Genomic DNA, 12,218 nt, shown 5'->3' on the forward strand with positions numbered 1-12,218 from the left:
TTGGTCAACTCATTTGGCTTAATATTAGCAAACACTGCAAGGTTATTTTTTAGCTGTATCAGTCAGCCATACTAATTGTGAAAACATCACAATGATTCTTACTTTCATAGACTAATGTAAAGATAATTATGAACATTCTACCCCTGAATCCCCCCCTTAATCCTACACAGTGCACGTTTAATGTGGTAATCACAAAAAGGAAAAGCATAACAATAATAACCAAATTATACACTGAAAGTCTAATTTACTGGCCTTAACCTCCCTGTAATTGTATAGTAATCTTAAACAAAGAACAAAGTTCTCTGACGTACACGTGAATCATTTCACTGTCACTAGAAAATTAGCCAGCATTTAAATCTCCATAATGAGAGCTGTGATGGGATTGTGATGAGCCTGTGGTCATTAAATACATGTGCGCTTTGTGATATGAATTTTAATTGCAGTCATGACCTTACCTGGCCTAGCTGATGTAAAGCTGCATTGCCAAAGCTCAGTGTAAATACACCTGCATGGGACGAAGCCTATGTCCTTTATATTATGTTATTATGTGCTTAAAATAAAGAACATAGGCAGATAAATAAAGGACATATGTGCATTATTTTATGTGCTTAAGTCAATCCAAGTGTTGTTATGTTCTGTAATGTCAAAGTGAAAAGGATAATAAATCATAGAAAAACTGTTGGAAATCATGATTAGATTCCTAAATAAGCATGAAGTCAGATTTACAGGCAGCACTGCTGCATTACAGTTTTCACTGAGCAGGAAAAAGGGGAAAAATAAGTCTGGATAAAGCTGTCATGCTCTGGAAGAGCCAACTCTTGAGTTTTGGCCTTCTGCACTGCACACATGTGGGCAAAAGTGAGCACAAGTGAAGCCAACTGGGAACAATCTTCATTGTGCAGATGTTATGAACATAAATTAACGTTAAGAGAGCACCAATAAATTCAGGATGTGGCCGAGCGATGGTGTTATTTTTTAATAAGATGAGACAAAAAGATAAACCTTATTTGATCCCCAGTAAACAGAAATAAGTACAGATAAGTGTAGAGTGTAAGAGAGAGAAATAAATAATAGAGGTATACAAAAAAATAAAAAATTACACCACACTCATAAAACAGCATTGCTGCACACTATAATGACTGTGCAATCAAATCAGCGGGCTGTGCTGCTGCTAACAAGATTGAAATTGCACAGGATGTTTTTCCTTCATTATGCCTGTATAGCAGCAAATAAAAAGATTAAACTTGACCGGAAAAGACTGCTCAAACTGTACCTTGTTTTACTTTTCATTGATCCATCAAACTGGAAACATGTCTTCTATGTGTGACAGAAAAGCACCATATTGTGATTACTGTGATTTTGTGCATTTTAACCAGTCAAAGACATCAAGAAGGAAAACATATCTTAATCTTTTTCAGTTTGACATGGCAAATGTGTATTTACACATCAAAAGACCTGAACTATCCAGTCTCCAATCTGATCTCTAGCACGCAGCTGACAAGTACGTGGTTTGTTTACATGGTGTAACAGAAAGCATATTTAATAGATTCAGTGAGGGGAGCGAGCGTCCGTCATCACATCGGATGCTTGCATGCAGTTAGGACACAGAGTAAGGGGAACCAAAGAGCTTGGCAATAATCTTCCGCGGGTTTGTCACGACAAGCAAACCCTTTCATGTTACATCATTTCATTACATCACAGTCATTTCATCCATTGCTAATACAAAAATATGACTAGAGCAGCTTTAAAGAGCAAGTTCTGTATAATTAACACATTATAGATAGTTGCACAAAGTCTTGGCAATGACAACATTTGCTCAAATATCCAAGATATCACTATAGATACCATTACATTTTCACATTATTAATAGACGTATACACTTAGAATACACCTAAAGACTAAAAAAAAATCCATATTTAAAGTTATGAAGGCTGGCTGTTGAGCACAACAAAATCATTAACTTGAGATGACCTCACACTGACTATTGAACAGCAGCAATTAAAATGTTCTCCATGAGTGCCTCAGGACTGAAAGGCAGCTCAGAGGGCAAATTAGGTTCTACTTTCCTGGAAATGTTTATGCCAATAATTGAAGTGTATGCAGAATCCTTTCACCACAAAAATAATTTACAATCGGTGTAAATGTGTGATCATATATGCTATGTTATGTGTGAGACTGGTCCATGCTGTAACTGTTAACTTCAGCTTCTGTGGATCCTCTATTTAGCAGCTAATTGAACATGAAATGAGTTTTTTCTTCGTTTTTTTGCCACTAAGCCTCTTTGGACTTTCAGGAATTTCAATTACATTAAAGGGTGGCCGGGTGTTTATGAGTAGCCCATCTATGTGATAACATCTCAACCACTCAGCTCAATGTGACCTTCCACATTCCACATAAAATAACACCTACAGACCAAACCTCTGAAGCAGCACGAGTAGCAGAGGCCTGCGGGACGACTAAAGCCACATACAATAGAAGGCTTGTCTGCAGTCAGTGGAAGAGATAAAACAGAGAAAATGGAGGGGGAAATCTGGCATTTAGAGAAATGAGATGGGAAGATTCATATCAAGAGTCTCATGAGAGTACAATGATCAATGCAGATTTTGGATTGGCTGGCTGGATGTGGAGGTGAAACGAGAGGAGTCTGAGAGACAAGAGAAGACATACAGAGGGGGTGTTTATTTCCTCACTTGTCATCGTGCCATGGTTACTGAAAACGGGCTGTTCTTTTTCATGTTTTCATTTAGACTATTACAAACACTGTTTATCATATTGTAGGTGGGTTATTTTGGACCAGAATCAACTCTGGTTGCTCATTTTAGTGTCTCAGTCTGCCAAAAAACAGACTTAATTGTCATTTATATTCAGTCAAAAGCAAGTTATTAGCAGTAATAAACTCATACCTGCTTCAGGAAACAAGAGTCTAGACTAGTCACTCGTAGGGAACATGAGTTACCATCAAATGTAAACTAACCGTGATGTCACCCTTTGGTTTACTGACTAGCCATCGCCATCTTTGTTTTTTTGGAGCCAGACGTATTTGGACAGGAGGGTGGAACTGAGGAAGATATCCTGATTGGATCTGACTGAATACACGGGGACACACTTTGGTGGCGACATAAGGTAGCCATGGTCTAAAGCAGCCATTCTCAACCTTGGGGTCGCGAGATGATTTCTGGGGGTCGCCAAATCATTTTGGAAAAATATAAATGCACAAAATTAATGTAGCGTCCGACCGGACGTTAGAAGGACGACAAGCGGTTGGTCTCAAACAGGCATTTTATTACTCAAAACCAGTTACTGTCGGCCGTAACTACACCAAAACAACAACAACGAACCTGTCCACTAGTCTCATGTCTGCCCTTCTCATTCACACATACAGACACAGCTGCACCTCCACCACGCAACACCTGCCATCAGAGCTGCAGGACGCCCTGCTAGATCTCTCCTCTGACAGCACATTACAGACTGCTTTCTCGGCATGCGCACTGGAAGAGTTCTGGTTGTCAGTAGCAACAGAGTACGCAGCACTGTCAAAAGCTGCAACCGATGTACTGTTTCCATTTGCATCCACATATCTGTGTGAAAAGACCTTTTCTGCGCTGACATACATGAAAAACAAATACAGATCACGACTCCTCAGAGTTGAGAGTGATCTTCGCGTGGCCGTGTCTAACATAAAGCCAAGAATGCAGCTGCTCTGTTCAAACAAGCAGGCCCAGCCATCACATTAAATAGTGGTTGCAGCTATTTGGCTTTGTGAAGAAAAAAAAAGAAGAAGATGTTTATAGAGTTAGGAGTTTTTGTTAACAAAAAACATCTCTGCTTTGACAAGGAAAGGGGCCGAATGAGCAGATTGACAGTCTTAAGTTGTTGTTATGACAAAATGTTATGACGTTCTTTTTCATGTTTAAGCTCTCAGCAACATAGATGTTTAAAATGAAACATGGGCTGTTTTTCTCCCCAGTGTGTTTTGTTAAGGCTTCCTAATTAGCACGCACTGGTTATCGTTTTATTTCATTAAAAAGAAAAAGAAAGTTTGCGTTATTTGTTTACATTTTAACCGGCTCAACTACCAGCAATATGATGGGATAGCGACCATTGTCGGTCTGTTACTCGCGTGAAAAGTTAGCCTCTTGATGCTGCTTTATGTTTTCAAAAAAATCCAGAAGTGTTTCAAAATAAAATGATAAAGAAACTAATAGCTGAAGTGTGATCATAAGTGCTTGTCTGATTTGTAAATGCGACGTAGCCTACGGTGTATTGATCAGGCGTTGTTTCAGCACCGCGGACAGCGCTTTATCCATCATGCGTTCACACCGTCGTGTGAGTGTGTTTGTGTACAGCAGTGCATGTTAAATTGGGGGTCGCGACTCAAAAAGGTTGTAACCACTGGTCTAAAGCATACCTGGCTTTATCATCTATTTTGCTCTAAATTGGACCATAATTTACAAACTGAACATCATGCTGTATTGAAGAAGACTTGAACCTAGCGACTGAGTTCATAAACTCATTAGGAAACTGTTTACTGAGGGAATAAATCAAGTGTGATGTAGGGTCATTTTCTCATAAGCTTACGTTCAATCTGACTTCTTTATGAAACCAGTGGAGATGCCCCCTGCTGGCCATTATAAAGAATGCAGGTGTAAGGCACTTCACTTTTCACTTTTCAGACCAGAAAGCTTGACCATTTTTTAGACTTTGGTACCAAATTTAATGGCATCCATTAGTAAGTCAGCAAAATTCTGAAATGGTACGGACAAAATGACAAATGACAACAAACTTTAATTTAAAAATGTTGGCAGCTCTCCCTGTCTCCTTTTTAATTACCTCCACTCAGACACAAACGCATACAAACACACAAACCAGTGGCCTTTGTGTAGCAAACTCCCACGAGTGTAAATATCGGCCCACGGCCCATTTTTTTCCCCACAGTGGAGTCAAGAAGCTACAATGCTGTCAAGTAGCTGAACACCCACTAAATGAATTCCAGATGCTTGGAGCTCAGAAACTGGAGCAACTCTAGTGAACTATTTCAGACATTCAACACTTGTACTGTTGAAGCCAGAATCACAGTTCAAGTCTTTGACAGTAGCAGCTGACTGTACAGATTACACACACACACACACACACAGTACTATAGACAGATAGACAGATAGTTTTTAGCATGTATTTTTATCTAACTGTGGTGACAGTATATGAAAACGGTGGCAATTAGCCCATTTCCTTCATTATTTGCTTAATGCCACCATGCTACTATTACGCAAAAACATGTGTTAAAGGAACAGTTCACCCAAAAATTAAAATTCAGTTATTATCTACGAACCTGCTTGCTGATGGAAAGTATCAGAACAGGTTCTAGTTCAGAGAATTACAACATTTTACTTTAATGCAGCCTTTAAAACCATTAAAAGACAACACCTATGACATATCATGACATCCAACAATATCCAAAATTTAAGACAATATTTAGTCTTATAACACAATAATAATTCAGTATTGATCTTTTTGCACAGCCATAAAACAAAGTCAGCGGAGGTCCATGTGACAGAGGAATGTGAAGGTCATGGAGTATTCATAGACTCTCAGGTGCAATAGAAACTCTTGTTCTTTCCTTCCACACATTTACTGTATATGGAGTACAGACACAGTATGTGGTTATCAAAGACCCTCTAAATGGATGCATTCAAAAAGCTGTGGGCAAATGCAAGCTTGAACCTTTAACACACAATCTCAGTCATACATCATGTGTGGCACTCACTCGAGGAAGCGGGTGATATACTGGCGACTGCAGCGTGACCACCTGGGCAGGGAGGTGCCGTACAGGAGCTGTGGAGACATGACGAAAGGTCGTTTCCCAATGGGTTCACAGTCATTACCGTTGCCATCATGCTGAATCCCAAAGCTGTGACATAAAAGCACATCCCACACAGAGGGACCGTGAGTAGGCACAACAAGTACTGACTTCAGAGTAAAGCTACAATGTGCAACAACAAACACATACATGTTACAATTCTTTATTTTGATGTGGGTGCAGCAACAGAGTTATTCCGTCAAAGAAATCTGTAAAAAGGCTGTGAAAAAGGAAAGTTAAGTAAACAAAAGGTTGTTAATCAAATGAGAGCGTTAGCACATCCCTCTTAATTGCAAATTGCCTGCATGTTGGACCTCTGCTTCTGAAAAGGACGTGGGTGGTTTTATGGATGCTTCACATCTGCAGCAACAGGAGTGACTGCGGTGAGAATTAAAGCTGATTTGGTGCCTTTGGAAATATTTCCACTTGTAGCTGCTAATTGCCGGTTAAAAATAAGTGAAATGAAAAACCTAGAACTCCCCTCTAGCAGTGGTTAATGCTTATCTACTGTATGTCTAGCTGATGAGTTTGAAAATTACCATAAGCACAGAAAGTATTATTTTTTATTGGAGAGAATGTTCTGCACTTCACTCTACTGTCGATTTGAGCATGAAGAAACAAGCTGTTCTCAGAGGAAAATAAGGTCCCCAGAACACTTAAATCTTTTTACAACTGGTCATACTGTACAAGGACTCCTGTCTCTATTGAATTTGTGTAAAACTGTTGATGCTATGCAATTGCCCAACAAGCAAAATAAGAATTCCAGTAGCATGCAGATGCCTTGGCTAACTAACCATTAACTAGATGTTTTATTACATTGGGAAACAGCCTTTGACTGAGTTTAATGTTACCAGACACAAGCAGAAGTTTCATTTTGTTGTTTGGGGTATATTCTCAATTCACATTTATGCCTACAGCTGACAAAATATGCAAGCAATCTTTGTCGTTTACGCTAACAGTCTTGCTAGTTAAGGCTGAGAGGCTTGATGATGTCACACTTCCTTGTTCGAATCAAGGAACCTAAAAAAGAGGGAAGGGTCATTACGTCACAGAATCTTGCTTTGGTCCCACACTGTGGTGACAGCAGTATTGAAGTCTATGGGAGATGCAAAACAGCTAATAAGCAACTAGTCAGCTAGCTTCCTCACCCCTATGCTATTTCACTTCTTGGATAACTGCATTACATCAACAGTTTATGTGAATTCAATAGAGAAAGATGTCCCTTTACAGTAGCAGCTGCAAACAGAAGATTTGAGCTATTTAAAAGTGGCAGAAGGGAAAAACAAATAATTGTCACCATGGATTAGGAGAAAAATTAGCAGTCCCAAAAATACGTACACTTTTTTTTCTCTCTTTATTAAAACTACCTGTACCACGGCACCTCTGAATGCTGAAAACAACCTCAGTCTGTCATTCCATTGTTGGAGCCTCAGTGAACTCATTTTCATTTTGTCCGTACAGGAAGGACAGATTGGTATTCACAAAGGGCTCCTGTCAATCCAGAACTTGTTCAAGCATTCAACAACCTTAAAAACAGACCAAACACGAATTGATAACTACCCGCCAACCAGACACAGTGGAGAATAAGCTCAGCTGGACCACAACAATCAAGATGAACAAACAGAACGAAGTTATCAATCACACGCTGATTGCAGTCAAGTTGAATCACTCTGAAGAGAACGTGATTTTAATTGCAAACTGAGTGTATACAGACGGATCAATGGAGGGTAGGAGGCAGAGCATGAAATAAGACTGATATTTACAATTGTCTAAGGACAATTCCCCGGTGGAACATTTGTTTGATTGACTTTTGTTCTGTATGTGCCTTCTACAGTTACAGCTTTTAACAATTTGTGGTATTACTTTACGATATATGGCCCTTTCCTTTGGGACTGCATTCCCACATCCGTACATCAGACTTTGCGTGGCTGTCTGACAGCAATGTAAAGCACCAAAAATGTTTAAAATATAGCGTACACTTAAATCTATATATATATATTTTTTTCTTTTATGTGGCTAAAATAAGTCTTGCTGTCAGTACGATTGGCAGTAATGCTCTGCTTCCCTGTCGGTGCTATGCGCTGCTTCTCCACACAGGGGGAGAGCTGACGGTCATCTTCTGCAGGTAACACACTGACCAGGGATAAGTACATCATAAAACCCCACATCAAAAGACCCGAACTATCACTTTAATGTTAAGCAGCTCCCCCAAGCACCCAATGAAAAAAAAGCCATAGCAACCTAAAGTTAGTTAAACTCTGAAAATCAGTCACTTTGGTGCCACACTGAGTGACTAGCTAACGTTACTAACGGTTATCTAAGACACTGAGGTGACGAATGATCAGAAACACTGTATAAAAAACAGATTTTTTTTTATTTAGGATGACAAAATGAACAACCTACAAACTTTGCCACAGCAAGCCACGAGAGAGATCATTTTTCTCTTTCTCAATGTGGCAGTTTGAGTTATACTGTATGTATTCCAGCTTTTCAGTCCGCTTGACTGTTGCAGTGACACTCAGACGCAGATAAAACACATTGACTATTTTATCACATAAATCATTGTAAACAGCTTTACAAGGAGGGCTGAAGGCTTATCAGAGCAGCAGATGCTAGTGTTCTCATCAACCGGTTGGAATACCAATTATTGGTAGCATTAAACCCACGCAGTATTGAAAATATAATTTTGTTAGGGAGGTTTCACACCGCTCCTCTGCTTTACCAAGGTCTGGATTAGCTTCTTTTTATGAGTTGTTGATTGTGTGCCTTTCTTAGAATGTGCTTTTGTATAAATGCCATTTATGTTCCTTAATTACCAAGTCTGTTGGGAAGTCATTTGAGGAAAAGAAAATCCTCATGCAGGTCATTAAGAAGCTGAATTATAAATTAGGATGACAGAGCAACAAGTGTGCCAGGTTCATCAGCTGGCTTTGCTGTTAGAAATCTGCAAGCAACAGTCGGTTCAGCCAGAACAATCAACCATCGCTGGCTGAGAAAGCAGGGGAGTGCTTTTGTGGTGAATCAGCAGGTGTTATCATTGCTGATTGCACATTAGCCATGCAAGATCAGAAAGATGAAGGTTGGCAGTGCTTGCTGAACAGTCAGTTGCATTTTGTTTACATGGAAATATATGGTGAAATCTTAAACATTTTTACATCATCAGTATTTTCTGCTGATTATTTAACAATGTGAACATGATACAGAATACTATGATGTGTGTGTTTGTGTGTGTGTGTGTGTGTGTGTGTGTGAGTGTAATGAACACTTACTTGTGTCCCAGCTCATGAGCCACAGTGAAGGCCAATGGGAGGCCCGTGTCCTCACTAATGCTGCAACTACGATGTGGCTGACACATCCCCGCCACATGGGACAGACCCAGAGTCTCACAAGGCATGTTGATGGCTGCACAGATGTCTTTCCTGTGAAGAGTGGAGCGTTAGTTAGTTATCAGTTGGAAGGGAAACCAGAGAAGTGACACACTGGAGATCACTTAGAAGGTGAGGAGGAATGGATGAAAATAATGGGAGGTGAAAAGTACGGGAAGGAGGTGGTAGGAAACTAAAGAAAAAAAGGTGGGCGATTTAAAGAAAATCATCACATCAGTTTGGAGCAGATCTCATATGTCTTGCTGACGTTGATTCTCATACTAGCCACCATTTGATTTAAATAATTGCAATTTATTCCTCTTATATAATAAATTAAACCACTGACTGTATTTTCCACAATAATTTAAAAAAACCTGTCCATCAGACTTTATTTGTAGAACACTTTTGATTCAGATAAAATGTAATACAATGTGCTTCACACAATGTGAACAATGAGAAACGGTTGCACTCTGGTACTGTCTTTAAGATGATAAAAAGGTTCACTAACAGTTCCCAAGCCTTGCCTTGGTATCTAAAATACAATCGAAAAGTGTATCTATTGGTCCTGAGGCATCAGGAGACAGAGCAATGTAAAGCTGTGTGTCTGATGACGTTTCCAGGTGACAGCATATAAAGAAGAAAAAGCGTAGGACCTCAAATTAAACCCTGAGGAACACCACAAATCATTTTACAGCCTTCAGATGAACATTCATGCACACTTACAAAAACCTCTTTCGCAGTTTGACAAGAGACAACAGTACCAGAGAGGCCAAACAGACTGTGAAACCTGTGGGGAAAAAAATCTTCGAAAATCTAGTATTAATGGCCAAAAGGGTGAGGGAAACAAACTGTCTCACTTTATTTGCAATGTAATTAACTTATGGTGCAACAACCCTGGTGAGATTCCCATTAATGCAATCCCATATGGAAAACTGATGTATGTGCATTTATGAATATGCCATATGTAGAAAGATGCATGTACTTATACATATAGTATATACCATGTACATACATATACACTCATAAACATATCAGGGGTTGGATGATATGGCCTTTTCAGGGCTGATACCGATTATTAGAAATCAACCAATTAAAAACAGAAAGTGCATGACAGATTGCGTGGGGGTCTCCACTCCTACCTGCTATTTTGATTCATGTATGTGTTGCAGCGTAAAGCTCAAACGGGCTTAGAAGAAGTGAATATAAACAGAAGGGTGTGGTGATTTATAAATAGACTTTCACATCAGTAGTGTCACAGGGAAGCATGACAACAGTTGAACAAATGGAAAGATCTTCAGAGATTCATATTGTTATCTGGCGTGTCGAGAGAGACACTATGTAAACACAGAGAACCAGAAATCTGCAACCAGAGGCAGCTGGTTTGGGATTTTCTTTAATTTTTACAATGAGGACGGAAGTGTTTTAATTCTACTGTATTTCAAGTCATAAATGGTCACATCATATTGTAAAATGTGACACAGTGGTGTTTGCCATTTCAAGAAAAAACATGAAACGCCACGTTTCATAAAAGAAAGTTGGCGAGGAGGCAGTGATGCACAGGACTGTTGAGCCCTGTAATCCATGTCTGCCATTTAGAAAACAAGAATACCAAGTGACATCTGAAATGTGTAGAGGAGCGGGGTTATCCTGTAGCAGCCTGGTGTCATTTGGAAGTGATTTCATAAAGGTAAACACAGTGCTCTAAGTATTGAGTTTGCTTTGTTGGAAATAACCAAACTTGCTGCGGAGAGAAAGAAGATGTGATAAAATACCAACAACTTGCTTTTTACTGCCTAGTTTTGAATTAACTTCCAACCTTTGAGGTCGTTGCTGGCAATTTTCACAAGAATTTGATTGTTTATAAAAGTGACATATATGTTATGTAAATGCAAAATCACACATTGTATATGGCATATATTGGAACACCATATATTGTTTGAATGACCATAACAAGTGATTGCTGCTGCTCTGTGAACATGCTGCTCATGCTACCTGAGCTGTACAGAGATAGTGTGAGGCAGATACAATCTCTCAGTGTTCACAGATAACTGCCAAGGACAGCAAGGGACTGATGGACACATACAACAATCTGAAAGGAACATTCTCCAGCCCACACCCTGTTTTTGTAGAAATACAGAACATTTCTTATTCAGGTTGGAATTCGAGTGTCTTGAGTTTGACAAGACACGAACAGCACAGCATGTTCTCATTCATTATTACACTAAAAAAACAAAGCCAGTTATTCTTATGTTAAAATGCAGATGGTGTATACTTTGGGGGGTAACCTTAACAAAAGCTAAAACATATTGATGTAAAAAGTTCATTTGCAACTGCAAGTGTACAGTATACACTGCTCAGAACCACTGCAGATATCTGCTTCATTATGCAATACCCATTCAAGATTTTCTTTGTGTTCATAGATTTTTAGAACTTAAGCAAAAACAGGAGATGTGGGGTAAGAGCCCTGTGAGGTTCAGTGAAAGGTTTATATTGGCAGGCTATAGATTAGGTTAATCAATATGGGCAATAATTCACAAGAAAAAAAGGAAAATTTAAATGGAATAAAACAACAAAAGTTGGTCCTGGACTAAGAGCTTGTATGATATGTGTTTTAACTATAGACTAGAAGATATCGTGATTCACAAGGTACAGCAGGTGACATAAGAAATTATTTTTTAATGAGAATGATCAAATATGTATCAAGTATCAAATGTCTATTTGTGACCAGATTAGAACTGGTGCACTGCCTCTGCATATTGAAAAGGATTTGTACTGTATGCTGCCTTGGAAAAAGAAAGACACATTTGCATAAATTATGTTTTTTCACTGCCCTTTGTGCTGTGATATTTATTACCGATATGAAGGATACAAATGGCTGGACACTGTGTGAGTGACTCATATCATCTGAAAAAGACTGTTAAACTGGCTACTGGCAACTTTAATTTAGTGAATGCATGAGAGGATAACACTTATACATATATATATATATATATATATAT

The 12,218-nt window shown here is 39.0% G+C and overlaps 1 protein-coding gene across 1 annotated transcript in view; it reads right to left on the bottom strand.

Annotated features, from left to right (window-relative positions):
* The window catches only part of adamts7 (a disintegrin-like and metallopeptidase (reprolysin type) with thrombospondin type 1 motif, 7), a 99,857-nt gene that overhangs the window by 62,248 nt on the left and 25,391 nt on the right, over positions 1 to 12,218 (bottom strand). Inside the window, 2 exon segments of the mRNA XM_073463801.1 lie at positions 5,762 to 5,905; positions 9,124 to 9,273. Coding sequence (XP_073319902.1) covers positions 5,762 to 5,905; positions 9,124 to 9,273 — 294 coding nt within the window.

Source organism: Pagrus major, chromosome 4, assembly GCF_040436345.1.
Source record: "Pagrus major chromosome 4, Pma_NU_1.0".
Classification (NCBI taxonomy): domain Eukaryota; kingdom Metazoa; phylum Chordata; class Actinopteri; order Spariformes; family Sparidae; genus Pagrus; species Pagrus major.